At 39.5% G+C, this 24,990-nt stretch overlaps 1 protein-coding gene across 5 annotated transcripts in view; it reads right to left on the reverse strand.

The window, feature by feature from the left end:
* The window catches only part of LOC130556098 (diacylglycerol kinase beta), a 185,581-nt gene that overhangs the window by 40,662 nt on the left and 119,929 nt on the right, over window positions 1-24,990 (reverse strand). For 4 of the 5 annotated variants that reach the window (XM_057336794.1, XM_057336795.1, XM_057336796.1 and 1 more), the window contains 3 exons: window positions 22,810-22,874; window positions 2,944-3,034; window positions 1,906-2,107 (listed from right to left, as the gene is read on the reverse strand). In XM_057336794.1, the coding sequence (XP_057192777.1) occupies window positions 1,906-2,107; window positions 2,944-3,034; window positions 22,810-22,874 (358 nt within the window). Of the gene's footprint in view, window positions 1-1,905; window positions 2,108-2,943; window positions 3,035-19,332; window positions 19,398-22,809; window positions 22,875-24,990 lie in introns of all 5 variants that reach the window. The other variant, XM_057336793.1, reaches the window with a different exon arrangement.

Raw genomic sequence — 24,990 nt, forward strand, 5'->3', positions numbered from 1 at the left:
GGTCTGAGGAGCCTAAAGCATCCTCCCCCGACCGCTGGGGTGGGCGGCCAGTGTTGTGGCATGAGGGACACAACGTCTCGTTCCCTCCATCAGGGAACCGAGGTTACATCCGTAACCAAGACGTTCCCTTTCTGTCGGTCTCTCGACGTTGTGTCGAACCGACAGAATGGGGTTCCTATGGAAAACGCCACAGCACTGAGCCGCGTCACAATCTCTGCGGAGCGACGTTGACTGGCCTGGGCGAGTCAGACGAACACGCTAACGCGAAATTATGACCTTCCAGTGGAGAGGAAGGGGGACCCAGAGCTTTCCACAAAAAGTTGGGAAGCCCCCTAACGCCGGCCGTCACGGGCGGAGGCCTGATTCTCTAAATGGCGAGAAGCCGCCCGGCACCGTACGGGCCACTGGGTAAGCATTATTCCCCCCTGGGGGGGAAAAACGCTGCAGAGGCCACTACCTACCGTAGGGAGGAATTAAGACTGGAGACACCACATGGTCTCACCATCAGGGGAGAACTCATGGGAGGAATGTGCGGACTGCAGGAGTTAACCGCAAGGTGGGAGTCCACCTGGGGAGGTCATGGGTTGCCAAGGTGGGAACCATTCATGAGGATAATCAGACGGAACAGCCCACGGAGGGGGGAACACAGCCACCTGTGACGCAACGTCTGAATCGTCACCACCCGCAGTGCGGGCAGGACGTATCCACAACGTCTGCCCCAGCGTACTGGAAGCAGGCATTGTGTCCGTCCCCCTCCTCGATGAGTGTGTTGCACCCATGAGAACAGCGGGACAAGCCACGCTGGAGAAATTTGCTCTTTTAGAAAAGGAAATTTGCTCGAACACCTCCGGAACTGCCGAGACGCCCAGGGGAGAGTCACTGCAGGAAGGGACCATCCACTGTCCACGTCGTAGATTCCAGCAGAAAGAAAGATCATCCAGATCGTAGAGAAGCTCACCAGATGCGTAGGCTCTGAAGAAAAAAAGGTGAATGAATGAGCACGCCGGCTTCCCTCTTATACCCGGACATCCGGGGATGTCCGGGTATAAGACAATTTTCATTGGCCTTTTCTAAATACTCAGAAGATGATAGGTTCTCAAGACAAACCCCATTCTGTCGGTTCGACACAACGTCGAGAGACCGACAGAAAGGGAACCAGTCATAATAATAACTAAAACAAAGCAGTCAAGATCCTCAAACAGCTGAATAAAGCACAGGCCTGGCACTGAGATATAATTCACAGCTACCTGAAACAGCTGCTGTGGCTGTGACCTTGGGCAGCACAGGCACAGCTGAACTCCCCGTCTCTGATGGAGACAGCTGCCGGTGACGCCGGGGCCCGAGACTGCCATCACCAGGGGCGTTTGTGGTGACTTACCCTCACCGGAGGATGTTTAGAAGGCCGGTGACACTCGCATGTGGCGTATGATCTGGAAAAGCTGCTCCTCTGACATAGATAGTGATTTCCCTAAATGACAATTAGCGTGGCTAATAGAGCTTCACACTTTGGGAAACTAATGCAGGAAGTCCCAAAACACAGTGAAGAGCAAACATCATCGTAACAAGCAGCCAGAGAGCCTTTCGCTCATTAGAGACAGTTAACGTTTTTCTGCTTCTCAGCAGCTGTGAGTCAGAGCATACGAAACAGCTCCACACAGGTGATGATCTTCTGTGGATGGCTAGTCATTTGAAATTTATTACAAGTGATGGGAAATTAGAGGTTTCAGTCAATTTCATCATCGCAGCTTCAAAGATTTACAATAAAACAGCCAGAGGCAACAACTGTAACTGAAAGACTGACTTGGATATTTTCTTGTTATAAATAGAAACTTGTAGGTTGTGAAGAGATTTCAGGAATAAACCAGGTCATGTGTGAATAAAGGACCTTCCTAAACTCTGACTCACCTTGCACGCAAAACTTGAGCTCCTTTGCGTCTGTAACAGTGATGCCGGTCATTCTTTCTGGTACTTTCTTACTCATGCGATTGTAATTTCGTCTTTTCTTGGTCTCGCCCCACAGGTTTGATCCCCCGTGCATGCTGGGAATATTAAGCACAGCAATGCCCTCCAGAGACGTGCTGCTGAGGTCCAAGATGATGCCATCACACTGCGACACAAACCCAGACAAATGTAAATATAGATAGGCAAAAATGTTCAAATTCAAAACCATACCATGAGTAACTTATCTAAACTGCATTCATGTAATGGGAAGTATTTATCTAAATAACAATCGTATTCCAGACACAATGGATGTGACACTAGTCCAAAAATGCGATCCAAAAATATAAATGATGTCAAAGACCACTCTGAATTAAACCGTAGGCGTCAGTACAGTGGAAAAGTACAAGAAGCCAAACACTGACAAATTTATGACATAGTGAGAAGCTTTAGTGTGCATTAGATCCCACACAAGAGAAAGAAGTACTCGATCTGTCCTAACACTACCGCACCTCATCCAAATGTCTTTCTATCTGTGTCAGACTGCTGAAAATGCACAGACTAATTAGAAATTAAGTGACTGTCTCACTAAGACTTTCAATAACATCAGATTTGAAAGGAAATGATTTGAAACAGAAACTGGTTTGTGAGTCAGCTGATTTTTGGGGGATAAATTTAAGATCATGCCGCTACCATCAACACGGTTTCTTTTACCGAGCACATACTGACATAATTTAACTATGCAATTATCCGAAAAGCGACTACTAATAATTGGTGGATGAACAATACAGAGTGGTAATGCATTAAGGATACAAACACAGAATTAGTGGTGTAAGAGCAATCTGAAGTTCAGAATACCCAGTCACTGCATAACTGAATCAGTTTGTTGAGGAATTGTTTCGCTGACATGCTGACCTCGATACACAGTTAAAAGTCTTACTGTATATAATGACAACATTGGCTGTCAGACAAAGCAGGTTTGAGTATCGACAGGGCTGAACTCACCTCCACTTCAATGCCTTCATTCAGCTTTTTACAAGTGGCTGAGATGGTCTCTGTGGTCCCAAACTCAAAGTACCACAACTTGTTTTTCATCCTATGGTGAGACAAAAGTTATAAAGTTGAACAATTTTGTAACATTTTACAATAAGGTTATTTGTTAACATTACTTAATGCATTAGATAACATGAACAACGAACTTCTACAGCATTTATTCATCTTACTTCATGTTCATTTCAGCATTAATACATTTTTAACATCCAATATTGTATCTGTTAACATTACTTAATGCACAGTGAACTAACATGAACCAGTGTTTTGGCATTAACTAACATAAAAAAATGCATAAATGCTAAAACTATATTGCTCATGATGAGTCAGTATGCAGCTGCTCTCTGTTTGGAACAACAAACAAGTTTGCGTTTACGCACCCCTATGCTAATGCTGGTGTGACGACAAATATTACAGAACCTTGGGATGTCAACAGATAAAACGGTTAACTGCTCTTAGATCTAACCTGCGCACAGGCGTGCCTCAAACAAAATATACCGTAGCATGGATGTACCACAAAAAATAGGTTATATTATGCAACGGTTCCAATTCCTGAACCTGCGCTCATCTCTGATCATATGACCAATTCAATTGTCCCCCTCTGTCCTTCCTCTAGTCTGCTAAAAAGTTGATTAGCTGCAAGGAAAGTCGAGACAAACAGGTGTGAGAGAACATGAGTGACGGTGAACTTGGCTTCAACTTTCATGACGAAATCAGAGCCATCGTCAAGAACCCGACTGCAATCTGACATTAACTCTGGGGCATTGAGATGAAGTAGGACAACAGACGGTGCCAAAATATCACAGCAGGACGGGTCGAATCTATAACAAAGATGCTCTTGAGCTGAGTGCATATAATCCTGAGAAGGAAAATCCACAATGGGAACCTATCAGTTCACTCTCTATTCTAAATGTGTTGCATTTTCACTTTGGCTGTGAAACAGAGCAATTCACACTCATCAGATGGTGACAGGACCCTACAAAAGGGTGTACTGCTGATAATGACAACACAATTGTTTACATAATAGACGGGGGATTCTCCAGGCTGGGGGAGCAAACGGCTGAATCGTCTAAATAAAGCATTAAATCCTCTCATGTATAAGCCATACATGTATGATAGAATCCAATGAGTGATGGCAAAATGTTGAAACACCATTTTTACAAGCTTACGAGCCTCTGAAATGAGAAAACATAGGAAATGTAACACAATTAATTAAGTGTGAATAAAAAGCTTTGACACTTTAATAAAGTATGCAAATGCATTATGAAAACCAAACAGTGGTTCTGGTTTCTTCATGAAAGTTGAAGCCAAGTTCACCGTCACTCATGTTTTCTCACACCTGTTTGCCTCGACTTTCCTTAGCAACTTTTTGGCAGACTAGAGGAAGGACAGAGGGTGACAATTGAATTGGTCATATGATCAGAGATGGGCGCAGGTTCGAGAATTGGAACCGTTGCGTAATATAACCTATTTTTTGTTGTAAATCCATGTTATATGTTGTTTGAGGCATGCATGTGTGTGTCCCCTTGTGGTGAAAATCAAGTTTAAAATGTTGTTTACATGTCTATGTGGTGTTTTTACTATGCTTTACAGGGCTCCAGACTAACTTTTTTTACTAGGAGCACTGTAGCCCCTGACTGAAAATTTTAGGAGCGCAAGCAAAAAATTTAGGGGCTAACCTTAAATCAGCCTGCAATGCAATTATTTACATTTCCCCCTAAAATAACTGTATTACTGATACTGACAAATGAGTTACTTGATGACAGCAGATTTGGTTCTGCTTATTTAAAAAGAGGCAGAGTCTTCAGAGAAGCTTTGTTATTGATTTGTGCTAAATAGAGAGACTGTAATCTGAATTCATTTGAACCAACAGAAATATACAGAAAAGTATATATTTAATTATTTACAGTGTTACACATCAAATCAAAATGAAATGTCTCGTGTTATTACGTTCTTACTGTGATTTTATTATGTATTAAGGACACTTTTCCACATGTTCACAACATATGTAAATATAAAGTTTGTTCGTTCTTGCTGTGAATGGATTTGAAAGGATCCAGCGCTGTCTCAAGTAATCAACAGATTAATGGCGTATTCTGAACTCCTCCGCGGTTAGCTTCGTTTTAAATGTCTCATATATCAAATCGTACGTCCTCAGGCTTAAAAATCCTTCACAGCAAACAGCGACTCGTAATGACGCACTCACGTTGTGTGTGTGTGTAAACTTGTCAGTGACAGTTCACTATCACACACAGCCTGCACTGGTGGCGGGTCACGTTCTACTCGTCTTTTCACATGAAATACCAACTAGAAGAAATTCCAAATTTGCAGGTCGCACATGCGCAAGTACTTGTAAAAAATGCTTGCGCTGTCTTGAAAACTGGACCATTTAGTTGCAGTCTGGAGCCCTGCATTAAGATAAACGATGTGCAAATTCACAATTTTAAACGATTGCGGAGTATTTTCTCTATAAAACTGCTGTTTAAAAAGAAACTGCCTCTGTTTACGACATCATAACCCTGTAACCAATCACGTTAACAGATTTGAACCATAGATTGAGCCATAGATGTAAGGATGGCACAAAGACTCTGCACTGAAATGATCGCTGCTGTTTCAGCTCTGCTTCTGCAACACAAGCACGCACTGCTCACACGTCGAATGAGGCATCTATGTACCTATAATTAATGGATGTGGGGACTCATTTGCATATTCATGATTCCACGTGTACTAAATGAAACAAGGGTGTAGAGTTACATTCAAGAGATTTAAGTGAGAAAATTATCGAATGCAGTGGGACTTGTACTATGACTTTAAAATATATGAAGACTGAAATTTGCGAAAGGAGGAATAATATGATTATACTCAATGAATGAGCTCCTCCTTTGATTTTCAATGAGAGATTTTGATTTCCAGTGTGATAAGAGACTGTGGTCAAGGCATCAAAGTGGCCTTTATGCAAATGAACAACAATGCGATGACAACAAATAAAAATGCAGAGAGTGGTCCACCTCCTGATACAGTAAAGTATGAGAGTTCACTAGCAACAAACAGAACCACAGACTAAGTAAGTGATAGTGATTTAAGTGTAAGTGATTTAATCACAGTCACAGTGAATAGGGCTTAATGAAATTAAAGGTATATTCGCTATTTATTCACTCTCATGTGTTCTGTGGAACACAAAAGAAGATATTTTAAGAAATACAACAAGGTTTTGTATCTATACAATGGAAGTCAATGGCTAACAACATTCTTCAAAATATCTTCTTTTGTGTTCTGCAGAAGAAAGTTATACTGATTTGGAATGAAGTGAGATTGAGTAAATGATGCAAGAATTTTCATTTATGGGTAAATATCACATCAACTTCTGATACTGCGCTGCACTGTTTCTTTAAGACCTCGTTTCGTCGTCCTGTCTCTCAGTTTCTACTCCACCAATTTGCAATCTTCGTTTTGTCAAATTAAGGGATTATGAGCAGATCTGAGATCACAATTAGACACGCACTGCATTCTCAACAGGGTCAAGCTGTCTAACCTCATTAGCTAAACTCCATCTGAGACACTCTGAAGAAAACAATTAGCCCTGGTTTGCTCTTTTATCCACTACACTCGGTATAATGCAGTCGCCTAGAAAAGTAAAGTATCATTAGTGGCCTAGTGTAGAATCATCTTCTGAGCTTTGCAAACACATTGAGGAAGCTGTAAGAACCAACGGTTTCCTGGTATGATGATCAAGTTTGTGTTTTGGGGGCTGTCTGGGCTGCCTGCCAAAAATGAACATTTCGACATGCGTGGAGAGGACGAACACCTGTGTGATAGTTCAGCCTCAGAGACTATACCAGAGACATTATGAGGAGGGGAAGACAGGCCAATAGTACAACAATAATATGAGAAATTGTACAACTCAACATGGCGGATGTAGAAACAGAAGTGAATCATCATCTTGAGTGAATGTTTTAACTGAACCACCATAATAACCATTATAATTTCAATCTGATTGTTAATTTGAAATATTTTACTGAAACCAAAACAGTTTTACGGATTTTAGTTCTACATCTGTCCAGGATCTGATCTACATCTGAGGATAAGTCTTACCAAGATCTTCTGCATGATCTGACCTTCCTGATCTGAGGCATTTTGATTTTGCAATAAAACGCAGATCTTAAGGGTCAGCGACCCTTTACATTCATTCTTCATTCTTCAAACACAAACACACACTACCACACACCCCTGCTGGTCATCGGTTTAAGATAACCATCTCCCATAATCCCTTCAGAGACTGATGACTTTTTGACCCGTGAGCTCTCTGCCCTTGTATCACTGTGGAAATCAGTCACAACGCAGCTCAGTCCTTATCCTACTGATCGCAACTCTGATACAGAGTTTGATTGACAGCTGAAACGGGAGTGATTTTAAGGACGGGGGTGTTGTGGGGGTTAAAGATAAATTGTGATGAACATTTTGTGAAGGGAACATGAGAAGAAATGAATATGCACTGTAATCTGGCAGGACTGAGCATCAGATGGGTCGATGCGTCTGCTTTCCAACACAATACAAAACCCATTTGTGTCTTTCATTGCTTCAAAACATTCTTTTGCTTGGCATTTGTCTAAAGATTTCTGCTTTTGTACAGCACTTGGCGTAATCTTTGTACTTCAGTATATAATTAACTTTTCACGTCCGTCTTTGTTTCACTCACACACGTGTCCGCATAGCTTCCAAAGCATACTCAACCTATGCGCAGTATGTATAGTGGACTCGGCCGATTCAACAATTTTCTCGTGCATGTGCTGTTGTATGCGATCCAGACACGGACGGCTCGACTAAACTTTGGGCTTTAGTCACGTTTCATCTGTTTTAGTCAATCCTAATGTTGTAAATAATTCAAATATGTGCTATTAAAATCAAGTGCATAATAATGATTCACAAATTTTTTATGTTGTCGCTGTTCTTTAGAAACCTCAGATGTCCAAATTCGCAGAAAATGGAAAAACACTGGACTTTTTTCACAGGAATGATTTAAAATTGTGTAGTCAAAACTGACAAGCACTTTCCATTACTTTTTATTGGTTTGATATTTGCAAAACCCAGTGACAAACATAAACTAATAATAGTGATTTATGGCAAAAAAACATGAAATATTAAGATAAAAGGTTTTAAAAGAACAGCAGAGATGTTGATGCTTAAAACATTTGCCACATTTAAATCTACATTTTTTAACCTTTTTAATACAAAACAAATCAGTTATTGAGCAGGTTTAAAACTCAATGAATAATACAACTCTCCAGAAGTAGATATGATTTCACAGAAAATGTCACTTTGACGTCATTTGACCTGAGAGGTAAATATGTAAAATAACCTGCAATTTTCAGTTTTAAACAGGGATGGCGATATAGAGGCAAAAGTTATTGCAGCTTTAAAGTATGGAGGACTAAACCTGCAAAAATTATAAATAAATAAATGTATAAATAAATAAATATATAAACGAATAAATGTAATAATATGAAAATAAATAAAGGAATGAATGGTTTGATAAAACAAAATAATTCGTTTTAGCTATTATTGATCTTAGCTTTAACTTTTCTTTTCATTTTTTAAATTGATTTATTATTTTTTGTGTCCATTTTTTAATTATTTTTTAATTATTATTATTATTTATTTTTAGATTATTTTATTTATCATTTCCTTTTATTTTTACATTTATTTATTTATATGTTTATTTATTTTTACATTTATTTATTATCGCATGTATTTATTTCCACTTATTTATTTATTCTTGTATTTATTCTTACTTTTCTGTGTCTTGTATGATAATTAGATGGGTTGGTCTTGCCTACTATTGGTTCAGCGTAGATTGAAGCGTTTGATCGATTAATCTTGACTTGTTTTGGACTAACGTCACGTCACTCACTGATCGTTTGCTTCGTGTATAACGTTAAGTAACTATGGCGGGCGCACAATTAGCTAGAGAGTTACAGCATTTAGCCAATGAAGTCGATAACCATGCATCAAATGACTATGTGTCATTCAGATTAGATGCACTTATTGATGATTTATTACAGATTGACGGCGAGATAAATGACAAAGTTCTCCCTCGGTTGTTAGCCTCTTTGCAGCACATTCAAAGTCTGTGCGAGTCAGAGGGTGCTATGGTGGTGTTACAGTTCAACTGGTGAAAATCATAAAGCACAAAATGTAATAAGGTTTAACTACACAGATGAGCTTGTAAACCAAAGTCGCAAGCTAACGCTTTGTCAAAGTGATAGTTATAAGCAGCCTTTCGGTTAGAAAAAGCGTAAAGATTTAATGTAACATGATGTAACATAATGTAAATGAATTGAGACATAGTGAACTTAAGTCACAAGTTAACACGGTAGTAATGAGCATCGTTCTTTCACTACAGGGGCCATCAAATGGAAACCATTCCTTCTAAAAAGACGTGGTTACTAAACGGTACTCGTAAACTACATTCCATAAGAGATAAATAACACAGAGGTCACAAGTTAAAACGGGCATATTCCCTTGATTCATCCAGCTGCATATTGTTGTGTGACATCTTGATATTATTGCAAAGATCCGCAGGAGCTAGCATTGCGACATAGCTTAGTGTGATTGTTACCGTAGTGACACGCTGCCTCGCTTTATTGTATGGGTACGAATCCCGTATCAAATCGCTTTATTTATTTTTTCACCTCGCTTCAGCCGTTACGGGCGATCATACCAATAATTTGCAATCTTAACAAGAATGTCAAAATCATGTAACAAGAAAGTCTGTGTTTATTAGACATCTTAATATCAAGTCGTCTTGTGCTTTCAGAATCGACGAATCTGCTGAGGTCGTTCATGCACCTCTTTGGCAGAGGACCTGTAACCGGAACTTGGTCACCACCTTAGCACCCCCTGACTCGCACAGATTTTGAAGAATTTTGTCATTTATCTCGCCGTCAATCTGTAATAAATCATCAATAAGCGCACCTAATCTAAATGACACACAGTCATTTGATGCATGGTTATCGACTTCATTGGCTAAATGCTGTAACTCTCTAGCTAATTGTGCGCCCGCCATAGTACTTAACGTTATACACGAAGCAAACGATCAGTGAGTGACGTGACGTTAGTCCAAAACAAGTCAAGAGTAATCGATCAAACGCTTCAATCTACGCTGAACCAATAGTAGGCAAGACCAACCCATCTAATTATCATACAAGACACAGAAAAGTAAGAATAAATACAAGAATAAATAAATAAAAGTGGAAATAAATACATGCGATAATAAATAAATATAAAAATAAATAAACGTATAAATAAATAAATGTAAAAATAAAAGGAAATGATAAATAAAATAATCTAAAAATAAAAATAAATAAAAATTAAAAATAATTAAAAATGGACACAAAAAATAATAAATCAATTTAAAAAATGAAAAGAAAAGTTAAAGCTAAGATCAATAATAGCTAAAACGAATTATTTTGTTTTATCAAACCATTCATTCCTGTATTTATTTTCATATTATTACATTTATTCGTTTATATATTTATTTATTTATACATTCATTTATTTATAATTTTTGCAGGTTTAGTCCTCCATATTAAAGTGACAGTTCATCCAAAAATGAAAATTCTGTCATCATTTATTCACCCCCATGTCATTCCAAACTGGCATGACTTTTTTTTCTGTGGACCACAAAAGAAGCTATTTTGAGAAATGTCGTAGTGGTTTTATCTCCACACAATGAAAGTCAATTGGGTTCAATGTTGTTTGGTTAGCAACATTCTTTAAAATATCTTCTTTTGTGTTCTGCAGAAGAAAGAAAGTCATACAGGTTTAGAATGAGATGAGGGCGAGTAAATGATAAAAGTTCATTTTTGGGTAAACTATCTGTATTACTTGTTCTGTACCTTTTTCTTGACATTCTGGTTGCTGTGCTTTTTGAATCATGTAAATGGATGATTGTTAAATGAATGATTGCTATAATGTTTATGGCTTAACAAATTGACAAATCCTTTAACAATACAACATAACAACACAGGAGTTATTGATTATAAGCATGTGCTTCAGCATGTAATGGCCAACAAGCCAATCGGTTAGTCTAGTGTATTTTCACACTGATCTGTGAAAAGAATCGATCTCTCATGTAACCATCCTATGTGTGACATTTATTTGATAAGGCAGCTAAAAATGAAAACACGTGCTGTTTTGACATTACATAATCTGTTCATGTCAAAGGTTCTAATGTAATGTCAGTGGTTTAACTTATACAGTAGACAGACACCAATTAAAATTTATTAAACGAACAAAAAGAAGACTTGTCTTCAAAACATTTGTGTCTTGAATGAAAATCCTCTTCCTAGCCAAATATTTTGATTTAACGTAATACATGTCCTAAGATTAAACTGTGCTGCTACGCACCTCCTCCGATCACCTGACCGTCAGAGGAAAAGGCCAAATATGGTCATGGCCCAAGCGTCCGTCTGTCTCCTCAGCATGTGAGCACGTGTTTCATAACCCAAAGAAGGTGTCTAGATTATGTCTATGCGAGTGAGGATTTTTGTGTGTTTCCGCGTGTTTGTGCACTAGCTTGTGTATTTTAGTGCGAGGACCGTATGTGTGCGTGGGTGTGCATGTGCACAAATCCCTCGGTGTGCACATATGTGTGTGTGCTGGGGCTCAGCAGAAACCCAGCGTGGCTGTGTTCTGGAACCTGTTCTTCCCTGCTGTTTCATGCCTGTGGTGGGGAGGGATAAATATATGCTTCCCCTTTTCACTGTCTCTGGCTGTTGCCAATAGAGCAGCCCAACAGAACGTACCCCCTGCCCTGACACCTCTTCCCACACATATACACACTGTTGCTGTAGAGCCGGTCATAGGCAAAATACAAGTCAGGAACGTATACCATACAGCCTTAGAGCTGTTTATTCTACTGCATGGTCGACGTACCTTCTCCTGGTGACTCAGTTATTTATTTTGAACACTTAATATGACACATCAGTGATATGAGCAAAATAATTTTTCATCTAATTTGACCCTATCGAATAGTAATTTTTTGTAAAAGTTTTTTGACTTTATTATTTTTTATACAGTGCATCGTAGAGAGGACAAGAAGCGAAGTGAGAGAGAGAGAAGGGGATGGGGCCGGGAAAGGACCTTGAGCCAGGAGCCTGCTTTGAAAAACAAATACTTAATTATCTTAACTAAGAATGCTTACATTTTTCTATGGGAAAAGGCAAAAGAAAAACGTTCAGTAAAATAATCCAAAGTTATTTTTTCTGTTGAAGCTTCAATTCTGTAAGTATAACAATCAAGACAATAAAGTACTTAAAACTGTACATTTCACATTTTGAGGAGCCGATCTTTAACATTTGTGAGTTAAAACACTTCAAAGCTGTAAGAAAATCCAAGGACAAAGTGTGGGAATTTAACAGGATATTAAGAGAAACAAAACCCCTGTACCCCACCCCCCCTTCCTCTGTGTCCCATAGCTGCCTCTCATCTTCACACCATTGTTTGTCTGAGAAACCGATTGTCCACCGAGCTGTCATTGTTATTTTAATCAAAAGACAAAGACATCCAGGAGTTTTTCTTTCTTTTCTACAGGGCAATTTGACACCTCTTAATCCAAAACTTCCTCTGGCTGCCCCTCTGGGGAGGAGCGGACGGAGAGACCCGGCTCCATTGTGCATTAGCGGTCATTAGCACCTTGGCTGCGGGTTCCCTGCAGACCGACTCCTGATACCCTGCCACAAGTACTGACTGATGTACAACGCCTCCTGTGTATCACACACTAATGTGTGCAGATGCAAGCACATCCACATGCTGTACGGTTGAAATGTTTGACAAATGCAGTTTACATTCATTTGCATCATTCTGCTGTTCTGGGATGCTCTTGCTTAAACAAAAGATTACAGAATCAATGTCTATTATTTTTAATAAAAAATCAGACCGCAAAATCTAGAGAAGGAAAACATAACAGATGGATGGGCTCCATGGCAACCATCATTTAAGCAGCATTTGGTGGAACATAGCAGTACAAAATTCATTCTCAAATCTTAAAATACTAAGCATGGCCTTCATTAAAACCCAACAGATGCACTGCCTAGCTCTCCTAAATCAGGTGAACAAAGCAATGCAGATGAAACATTTGCTTGAGCAATGTTTATGTTGTGTTATTGAATGAGGATTAAACGTTGAATGATTTGAGAACATAATTCCATTATTAAAGGGCAGGCCACGAAGTGGCGTAGACACCTATTGCTTCCATTAGTGTCCTTATTATTCTGCTTCTTCTTCTTCTGCCATGGAAGTCTATGGCAGCCCATAGAACCGTATATGGGAAAGTTGTGAAATTAGGCACACACATAGAGGACAGTCTGAACTGTTACCATGGCAAATATGGAGTCTCTAACCCAAATTCCATAGCGCTACCAACAGTCCAAACGTCCACATTCACTTTTGAACCGTACATCCTAGATACAAAATGCTTTTCCCTCTGAACCCTTGGTTCATGCCGATTCAAACGCACGTCATTTTCCGCCATGAAAATTTTCCCGCCTTTTTTAATTTTTCCCCAAAAAATTGGTATACAGCATCAAGAGACACTGCAGACAAAAAGTTATTAGAATAGACCCCTTTTGCGCCGACATCACGCTTACATCACGGCATGGAGTCAAAACAAAGGGAGAACTGGAGGCGGCCAATACAAACCAGCACAGATTCAGCTACATAAGGAGTTTAAAATATCATCTTGTTGTGTTGTTTAGTGCCACAATCGACAGAATACAGACTCCAATTTGATATTTTAACACATACCTGCTGCCATTGCCAAACAAAAACACTGACGACAGCTGTAGTTAAACACAATAAAACGAGCGGACTGAACAGAAACGATCATCAAAAATGCTCGCGTTTCACTTCATAACACATAAGATTAAAAAACGACTGTCTTTTGTTGGTGTGGATTGTGATTTGGGTATGTGTCTGGAAATATTTCACGTATGCCCAAATCAGAAACTGGGGAGCAAGGTTATTTTTCACTTAGCGTTAACTTTTGAACGCATAGGGTATGCCAGCTAACTTTGTTAACAGCTAGCAGTTAACTATCGGCCAGAAACTAAACATAAAGGAAACTGTTTGTCATCTCTTTTTCTTTAGTTGTCACAAGTGCATTAGTATAAAGGGAGAGGGAACAGTGAGAAGGCTCATGTTATGTTTCAGGTTTGTGTTCAAGTAAATGCATTTGCTAATGGTTGCCACTGTTAGTACACGCAGGCATGTATAGATGTATACGCTCTCAGTTTATCTTTACTATACACGCTTGGTTTCTCTGTGAGGTAGGTGTAGATGTCAGGCCACTTAACTGGACGTAATCCTGTCAGTTCGTCCCTGGATCCATGGAGTGAGCGCGTACAGGTTGGCCAGGTCCCTTGCTTTAAAGTTAACTTTTTCAAAAACAATCGCGGTCTTAGACAGTGAGTGACCTTACATGTTAAAATTTAATCCGATTTTGTTCTAGTCATTGTCAAAAAGCAAGCAAACAAAACGTGCTACCTAGCATTAGTAATGCTGTCAGGGGGATCTTTCTGCCTCCACCTAAGCTCGGCCCACAAAAAAGCGTCACAATGTTAATTAACAGTAAAGGCATCGATATTTTCGATAGGCTAATCCGTTCTCGTAAAGCGCATCTACGAATGTGACGACGAGCACGCCAAATTGGATTTGATGCTGTCTCTTTTGCTTATAACTTTTGAAAACGTTGGTGTTAAATCATAAGAGTGGTCTTGTTTGATTCCTTGAGGCATGGCGAGTCGAACCATACCCCATGTTCCTTATTCATCCATTGTGGGCGTCGCCACTTTGAATTTAGTCATAAAATGCTGTATTTTATGAACGCAATAACGTATCGCTACATGACTTGGCATGGTTCATCAAGGTCAAGTTCTGATAGGACTTGTACAGTTATAGGCCAGCGCAAGAAATATAATGACATTTATTAAAATGCTTGTAACGTATGAAGAAATCAACATAATGGTATTCACTTTAGTATATTTGTTGGCTCAAGCAGAGTTGTTTGATATCAGAGTTGTCATCTTTCACCATACTTCCTGTCCGCCATATCGAATTACATAGAAAACATACTGTTTTGAACTCTTACAAAGTTGTCAGATTTGCATGAAATTTGGTATGTAGCATCTGGAGAAAGTACTGACAAAAAGTTATTAAAACATGTTTGATTGTTCGAATGGTTCTCGTATACAGCGTTAACAAATTATACGGCAAGCTCGCCAAAGGGTAATGTGGCTGTATCTTCGCGACACTTTTGTGTTTTGACACAAAACTTTGTATGCATCATCTGTAATGGTTCTGCCTCGTCTTGTTTTCTAGTCTTGGGGACTCTAGTCTAGTCCACCGACTCTGTGCCACCAGGAACTCTACGCGGTAAGTGAGGGAGAAGTGAGTCGTAGGAGTCGGTGTCGGAAGCTTCCTTGACGGCGCCACCCACGCTCCCAGCCACAGTTCCTCAACCAGCCGCTAACTCAGCGGGCTGGCCCAGGAGGAAGAAGAGGAGGAGGAGAGTGGCTGCCACAGGGCCTGCAGCAACGGCCGCCACAGAGCCGGCACTTCAGCCGGCATCCAATCCGGTCCAGCAGCCAGCAATCCAGCCGGCGTTCCAGCCGGTGATTCAGCCGGCAGTCCAGCCGGCATACCAGCCGGCATCCCAGCCGGCACCCAGTCCAGTCCAGCCGGCATTCCAGCCGGCACCTAGTCCTGTCCAGCCGGCACCCAGTCCTGTCCAGCCGGCGTCCCAGCGGTGATTCAGCCGGCAGTCCAGCCGGCGTCCCAGCCGGCACCCAGTCCAGTCCTGTCCATCTGGCATCCCAGCAGGAACCCAGTCCTGTCCAGCCGGCACCCAGTCCTGTCCAGCCGGCATCCCAGCCGGCACCCAGTCCTGTCCAGCCAGCACCCCAGCCGGCGCCCAGCCTTGTCCAGCCGGCACCCAGTCCTGTCCAGCCAGCATCCCAGCCAGCGCCCAGCCTTGTCCAGCCGGCGTCCCAGGCTCCAGTCCAGCCGGCGTCCCAGCCGGCAATCCAGCCGGCATCGCAGCCGGCATCGCAGTCGGCGTTCGGGTATCCTTGGTCAACCCCCAGGGCCTCAGGGAATTTGTCCCTTACCCCGGGAGCCCAGGACTTTCCCCCCCGGACTCTGACCTGCCTAGGGTTCCCACGGGCAGGCCACCTCAGGCTGATCGTCCTCGCCCTACACCCGCATGGGCAAAGACTTTTCCCCCCTGGCCCGGGTTCGCGGACTCCCACCCCCCCAGAACACTGTTGTTTCCCCCCTCCCCTCCCATGTATTTTCTTTTTACTGTGTCACCCTAACCCATTTGTTGTTATTGCCAGTTTGCCTTTGTTAATTTTTTCAATGTTCTGTTATTTCTTGTCTGTTTTCCAGTCTGTCGTGTCTTGTTAGTGGTGTTCCCTTAGAGGACGCCAGGGGGCATCCTTTTAAGTGGGGGGGGTATACTGTCATGGTTCTGCCTTGTCTTGCCAAGTTTTTCTAGTCTTGGGGCAGGATCATGACAGTACCAAGTGTTCTGTGTGGAAGCTCGTAGGCATCGCTGGGTTCGGCATGCCACGAGCTCTCTGGTCTCGTCTATGTCCCCGCCCTCGTTACCTTGTTAATTATCTTGTTATGGTTTCATGCCCCTCACCTGTTCCTTTCTTGATTTGATCCCTTTTTTAATGCCCTGGTGTTTTCTGTCTTGTGCGGTTTGTTTTGCCTAATACCTTGTTCCTGTTTTTGGAGTTTAGTTGAGTTTAGTCTTGTGACCAAGTCATCTTGTATTTGTAGTCTAGTCTAGTCTAGTCAGTGTTTCGTTCTCTGTCAAGTTTAGTTTTATTGTATTGTGGTTTTGCCCCTTCGTGGGTTTTGTTTTGTGTTTGTTATTGTATATTAAAGTATTTTCTGTTAACCATTTCACTGCCTGCGCATGGGTTCCGTCCACATACCGTGACATCATCACTGGCACATCTTGTCTGCCTCATAAAGATTTGGTGACAGCTAGTGGTCAAAAGTTATAAGTAATTTTCTTGTGTTCTAACTGCTTGTCCCTGAGTTTTTAAACTTGGATTTCAAAATCTGATCATCTGGCATTTCCAAAATATTTCCCTTTGGGCCGTGGTTGGGCTTGACCCCATAATTTCTGCTTGCAGCTATATTTTTAAAGACACATCAAGATTGGATTGAACTATCATTTAAGATTACAAAACACACCACAGAGAAGAAACCATGGCCCGGGATTGTTTGTCGAATACAGCATCATATTGCAACACTAAGCGCTGTGTTGAAATCGAGGTGCTGAATTACCAACAAATGAAACATTAAGTAGTTAATTCAGCCAGACAGGTTCCATAATTCAGATCGTGTATGAGTCATTAGTGTCTTATTTTTATTCTGCATTAAAAAGCGGTGCTGTCGTGACAATTTCACTTTAATATGTAAACAGTGCAAAGGTGGGTGTCATCTATTTTACATAACCTTAGCATTGTACAACACAGTTCGTTTTACAGGTCGCATGAAAATTATATGACCTACTTGCTGCTACCTCTCAAATCGCATGGAGCATGCAAAAGACCCAAATGACCTTTTCTGAGGGATGTTTTCATGGATCTTGTTAGCAAGAGAGCAAAATAACCATTAATATTCACAACACACAAGTAGTAACAACAAGTAACAACACACAAGCAAGTGTAAGTGGTTATTAAAGCTGTGCTGATATTCAGTACGACAGCAAGTTTGTATGCCTGTAATATAAAAAGTTCTATAAGCAAGAAATTAATATTGAAACGTTTTCTCCGCTAATTCACAGCAAACCCACATATCACAGGACGTCTGCTAAAGATCTGGAATACATCTGCTGTGTAAAAACATCTTAGAAAAAGCAGTTTTGCATACATTCTACATCATAAAAATCTTACAGATATATTCTAGATGTCTGTATGACATCTGACAGGAAACGTCTGTCCTGACGTTGAGCAAACAATAAAAAAATACATATGTAAATGCAGACATCAAATAGACGTCTCCAAGATGTATGTATGTTATCAGGGAGTGATCCAAGCAGTAAAAATGTCAGTGTTTTGATACTAAATATTGGCTAACTTTTACACAATAACTTTTTACACAGATAATACAAACCCAACGGTACATAATGCTTAATATACAGTATTTAAATGGTATTCTTTGGTGAGAAAATAAATGGCATGTACAACATTGTAAATGTAAAACGCCTGAAGTCCTTAACCAAAAAAAGCTTCATTCCTTTCCAGAGTTTTGCGGCCAAAGGCTACACAGGCTTTTTACAGCATTTCTCAATAGAGCCATCAAGCAAGGGGCCAGAGAACAGTAGAGCTGTCTAGAAAGAGATCCACATCAAAGACTGTTCGGAAGGGCTACTGTAAAGTGCACCAGGGGCTCTGAGTGACGCTTTCTTAAGATAAAATATATTTTATGGAGCTGTTTTGAATGACCCAAAATGCTGTTCTAGGGTCAGTTCGAAGCTGTTATCCTTTCATTGCTAAAAGTCTGATGGAGGCAAATTCTACAAACGTCTGATGATTTCACTGCTTCCCTTTCTCATGCTGAACAGACCCCCACACAGACGTCATCCTAATCCATTCTGGTCTCTCAGTCGAACACAATGAATGGAGATAACAGAATATGTTAAACTAAGACCATCTCTTCTCCATCCTACCCTTCGATGGCCTTCTCTTAAGGATAGATGACCAAATTACTTTCAGCCGCTGTGACAGAGATGTGTTACATAACGTTTAATTAAAAATACTCTTTTCAAACCAGCTGTACTCCAGCTAGCAAAGAAATGGAAACAGTCAGCCAGCCATCATTGTATTAGACTTGACATTGACAGAGGCAGCTTTAAGAGACGAATAAGATAAAATTGTGATTCATCAGGTTTTCCTTGGCTGGAAGTCTCTTTTTAAAGGTCAAATGGCAAAACTTACAATTGAAATAACTTGAACATGAGGACATCACACTGATTCAAAGAGAAAACCTTTCTGTTCGTTTTTGTAAGGTGTGTTTAGACCGGAAGAGTCAAATATGTTCAAACACAGTAAGAATGACATGCTAAAAAAATAGTGCATTACATGATGACCTGATATTCACAACTATTTGCAGGTGGCTAATAAATAAAAAAGTCACACAACCATTCAGTAAATAATTCTCTGTTTAAATTGTGTGTTAAATTGTTGTATTTGTATAATTAATTTTAATAATTAAACATTTTTTTCGCTGTCTTCATAAGTTTATCAACAAACATGCGTTTTGTCTTACCTGCTGTTGAATTTCTCTGGATGTTTCTCTCTCATCAAGTGAAAGCGATGTGCGATGGATGCGTCCTACAGAAAACAAGAAACACAGGTTTACACTTTTACTTCACTAAACTTAAAAAAACAGTATTAAATATTAGTATTAAGCATTTTATATGCGATTAATCACATCCAGAATAAAAGTTTGTGTTTACCTAATATAAATCTGTGTACTGTGCATATTAACATTGCATTTATAAACACATACACATTTGCATATTTAGGAAATATTTACATGTATTTATTTATATNAACAATTGGTCCCCATTGACTTCAATTGTATGGATACAAGACAACCAATTCAAAAGTCAATTCTCATTATATCTTCTTTTGTGTTTCAAAGAATATAGTTAGGTTTCAGACGACATGAAGGGGAATAAATGATAACAGAATTTTTTTGGGGGGTGAACTTAAAGAGCCAACAATAAATAAAGTGAACAAAGCAATATTTACAAGTTGAAATAGTAATGACGCTAGAGAAAACAACAACACAAAAGAGGAACGTTTTTTTAATATGATTTAATAAACAGTGAAAAGTTTAGGGTTGAAGATTAGTCAAGTTGTTGGAGAGAGAGAGGGGGAAACAGGAGTCAAGAAATTACCACAAGGTAAATGTCATAGTTCTGCCTCGTCTTGCCAAGTTTTTCTAGTCTTGGGGCAGGATCATGACAGTACCAAGTGTTCTGTGTGGAAGCTCGTAGGCATCGCTGGGTTCGGCATGCCACGAGCTCTCTGGTCTCGTCTATGTCCCCGCCCTCGTTACCTTGTTAATTATCTTGTTATGGTTTCATGCCCCTCACCTGTTCCTTTCTTGATTTGATCCCTTTTTTAATGCCCTGGTGTTTTCTGTCTTGTGCGGTTTGTTTTGCCTAATACCTTGTTCCTGTTTTTGGAGTTTAGTTGAGTTTAGTCTTGTGACCAAGTCATCTTGTATTTGTAGTCTAGTCTAGTCTAGTCAGTGTTTCGTTCTCTGTCAAGTTTAGTTTTATTGTATTGTGGTTTTGCCCCTTCGTGGGTTTTGTTTTGTGTTTGTTATTGTATATTAAAGTATTTTCTGTTAACCATTTCACTGCCTGCGCATGGGTTCCGTCCACATACCGTGACATCATCACTGGCACATCTTGTCTGCCTCATAAAGATTTGGTGACAGCTAGTGGTCAAAAGTTATAAGTAATTTTCTTGTGTTCTAACTGCTTGTCCCTGAGTTTTTAAACTTGGATTTCAAAATCTGATCATCTGGCATTTCCAAAATATTTCCCTTTGGGCCGTGGTTGGGCTTGACCCCATAATTTCTGCTTGCAGCTATATTTTTAAAGACACATCAAGATTGGATTGAACTATCATTTAAGATTACAAAACACACCACAGAGAAGAAACCATGGCCCGGGATTGTTTGTCGAATACAGCATCATATTGCAACACTAAGCGCTGTGTTGAAATCGAGGTGCTGAATTACCAACAAATGAAACATTAAGTAGTTAATTCAGCCAGACAGGTTCCATAATTCAGATCGTGTATGAGTCATTAGTGTCTTATTTTTATTCTGCATTAAAAAGCGGTGCTGTCGTGACAATTTCACTTTAATATGTAAACAGTGCAAAGGTGGGTGTCATCTATTTTACATAACCTTAGCATTGTACAACACAGTTCGTTTTACAGGTCGCATGAAAATTATATGACCTACTTGCTGCTACCTCTCAAATCGCATGGAGCATGCAAAAGACCCAAATGACCTTTTCTGAGGGATGTTTTCATGGATCTTGTTAGCAAGAGAGCAAAATAACCATTAATATTCACAACACACAAGTAGTAACAACAAGTAACAACACACAAGCAAGTGTAAGTGGTTATTAAAGCTGTGCTGATATTCAGTACGACAGCAAGTTTGTATGCCTGTAATATAAAAAGTTCTATAAGCAAGAAATTAATATTGAAACGTTTTCTCCGCTAATTCACAGCAAACCCACATATCACAGGACGTCTGCTAAAGATCTGGAATACATCTGCTGTGTAAAAACATCTTAGAAAAAGCAGTTTTGCATACATTCTACATCATAAAAATCTTACAGATATATTCTAGATGTCTGTATGACATCTGACAGGAAACGTCTGTCCTGACGTTGAGCAAACAATAAAAAAATACATATGTAAATGCAGACATCAAATAGACGTCTCCAAGATGTATGTATGTTATCAGGGAGTGATCCAAGCAGTAAAAATGTCAGTGTTTTGATACTAAATATTGGCTAACTTTTACACAATAACTTTTTACACAGATAATACAAACCCAACGGTACATAATGCTTAATATACAGTATTTAAATGGTATTCTTTGGTGAGAAAATAAATGGCATGTACAACATTGTAAATGTAAAACGCCTGAAGTCCTTAACCAAAAAAAGCTTCATTCCTTTCCAGAGTTTTGCGGCCAAAGGCTACACAGGCTTTTTACAGCATTTCTCAATAGAGCCATCAAGCAAGGGGCCAGAGAACAGTAGAGCTGTCTAGAAAGAGATCCACATCAAAGACTGTTCGGAAGGGCTACTGTAAAGTGCACCAGGGGCTCTGAGTGACGCTTTCTTAAGATAAAATATATTTTATGGAGCTGTTTTGAATGACCCAAAATGCTGTTCTAGGGTCAGTTCGAAGCTGTTATCCTTTCATTGCTAAAAGTCTGATGGAGGCAAATTCTACAAACGTCTGATGATTTCACTGCTTCCCTTTCTCATGCTGAACAGACCCCCACACAGACGTCATCCTAATCCATTCTGGTCTCTCAGTCGAACACAATGAATGGAGATAACAGAATATGTTAAACTAAGACCATCTCTTCTCCATCCTACCCTTCGATGGCCTTCTCTTAAGGATAGATGACCAAATTACTTTCAGCCGCTGTGACAGAGATGTGTTACATAACGTTTAATTAAAAATACTCTTTTCAAACCAGCTGTACTCCAGCTAGCAAAGAAATGGAAACAGTCAGCCAGCCATCATTGTATTAGACTTGACATTGACAGAGGCAGCTTTAAGAGACGAATAAGATAAAATTGTGATTCATCAGGTTTTCCTTGGCTGGAAGTCTCTTTTTAAAGGTCAAATGGCAAAACTTACAATTGAAATAACTTGAACATGAGGACATCACACTGATTCAAAGAGAAAACCTTTCTGTTCGTTTTTGTAAGGTGTGTTTAGACCGGAAGAGTCAAATATGTTCAAACACAGTAAGAATGACATGCTAAAAAAATAGTGCATTACATGATGACCTGATATTCACAACTATTTGCAGGTGGCTAATAAATAAAAAAGTCACACAACCATTCAGTAAATAATTCTCTGTTTAAATTGTGTGTTAAATTGTTGTATTTGTATAATTAATTTTAATAATTAAACATTTTTTTCGCTGTCTTCATAAGTTTATCAACAAACATGCGTTTTGTCTTACCTGCTGTTGAATTTCTCTGGATGTTTCTCTCTCATCAAGTGAAAGCGATGTGCGATGGATGCGTCCTACAGAAAACAAGAAACACAGGTTTACACTTTTACTTCACTAAACTTAAAAAAACAGTATTAAATATTAGTATTAAGCATTTTATATGCGATTAATCACATCCAGAATAAAAGTTTGTGTTTACCTAATATAAATCTGTGTACTGTGCATATTAACATTGCATTTATAAACACATACACATTTGCATATTTAGGAAATATTTACATGTATTTATTTATATATACCAATAATTTAAATTATATTATAAATGTTGATTAATTTTTAGATTTTTCTTAAATATATGCATGTATGTGAATGTGTTTATAAATACAAATTAAATATATGCACAGTACACATACTGTACATAATATATATTATGTAAAAACAAACATTCATTATGTATTTAATCATTTCACAGCCCTAATTTATATACATCTAAAATTATTATAAAATACTATATGTATATACCGTTTCATCGGATGCACACGCCTGGACTGCCGTTAACTTCCGGTCTGTGTTTGTTTATTGCTCTGGCTAGCGTCTAATAATATAACTATTTATATTTTATATAAATTTATATTTTATTTTATGTTAATATTCATTTATTTTATGTTGATAATCATTTATATTATTATTTTATTGTGTAATGATTGTATAAACGATCTGTTGAATTTTGCTGTATGTTAATTATATTAAATTTGTTGAATGCGTCGTGTATCTATCGCATTTAAAGAAACCGTATGGGACATTGACATCTAGCGGTTGAGCTTGGTATCGCAGTCTAAATTCAAAATATAGGAGAGGCAAGTTTAGCCAAGTAAGGGTTCTACGCAGTTTCTTTAGCTTGTTATCACCAGAAATAATCTACAGGCACTTTATTATTTGCAAATGTGTACCGGAACTTAAGGGCAGTGCACGAACGTGTGCATGCGCAGTAACGTTTGTTTATGCTGTTGCTTTGAAACTGTCAATATTTATATTAATATGAAATAAGTATGAAGTCTCTAGCTTATGAGCTACAGGGTTGTTGACAGTCTGCACAGACAAAACGCCCATGTTAAGAAACGGTACCCCTGGGCCATAACGTCATTTAGACATGACCCATACAATACTGCATAGAAATTCCTGGTAAAGATGTTCAATGTTAAATGTGGAAAGTGCTTTGAAATCCACCTTACAGTGGCATATTGAGAGGCCGGCCCCATTTCAAATCAATTTGAGGGGCAATTTACTCTCTCGCACAATATAACCAGAAAATAAGAGATGCTCAGGTATTTAGCAGTCAACTGTTTTTAGTGGAGGGGGGTGAGGGTCACCATCTCTGTTGCCGTGGCTGGAGGTTAAGATAATCGTGCAGATAGGCCTTTCAGAAAAAGTAGACAATTCTATAAATGGGTCCACAGTACTCGAGTGCCTGAATACTACAGTGAAGCAGGATGAATAAATGATGCCATCAGAAGGATAAAGGCTTTCCAGGAATGAGTGGAGGAAAGAGAAATGAACAAAATAAGACAAGTGACAAAACTTTTACAGCAGCACTGTGCACCCAATCAGACACATGCTGTAGCCTACTTGATTGTTACCCTGAATGACACACTTTCAAGGGTTTTCCGCAAAAATCCATCGACTGTTTCACATACTCCTGGAATCAAGTGCTATTAGCTCAGCTAAAAAACAATGGCTGGTGGCTATTAAAGTGCCTTAATATAATATAAATACATTCCAGGTGAAAAGCATTCCACAATGCCTACCAGCAAGAAGAATTGTTAGCGTAAGAGTAATTTCTTTAAAGTAAGATTAACATAATCAATTGTAACGAATATATTACATGATCATTTAAAAGCATAAGATTTTCTGCATTTGCAGCTCCAACCCGAAGCATGCTGCCAGTGAAGCAGCCTTGATTAAAATCAAAGCAACAGCGGCACAACAGAAAAGCTAATTGATGAATTGGGTCTGCAGCCGCAACTGATGATTTCTATATTTACACACGCACACATAAAGACAGAAGAGCTCAAAGCCACCACATCCTTCATCAGGCCCAGACCCCTGTGCATGCACATAACACCTGTCTCAGAATTTATTTGTGTAATGCTCACCGTATCACGGGCTCAGACAGGGAGGAAGCGTGCAAGG

This window comes from Triplophysa rosa, linkage group LG6, assembly GCF_024868665.1.
Source record: "Triplophysa rosa linkage group LG6, Trosa_1v2, whole genome shotgun sequence".
NCBI classification, from domain to species: Eukaryota; Metazoa; Chordata; class Actinopteri; order Cypriniformes; family Nemacheilidae; genus Triplophysa; species Triplophysa rosa.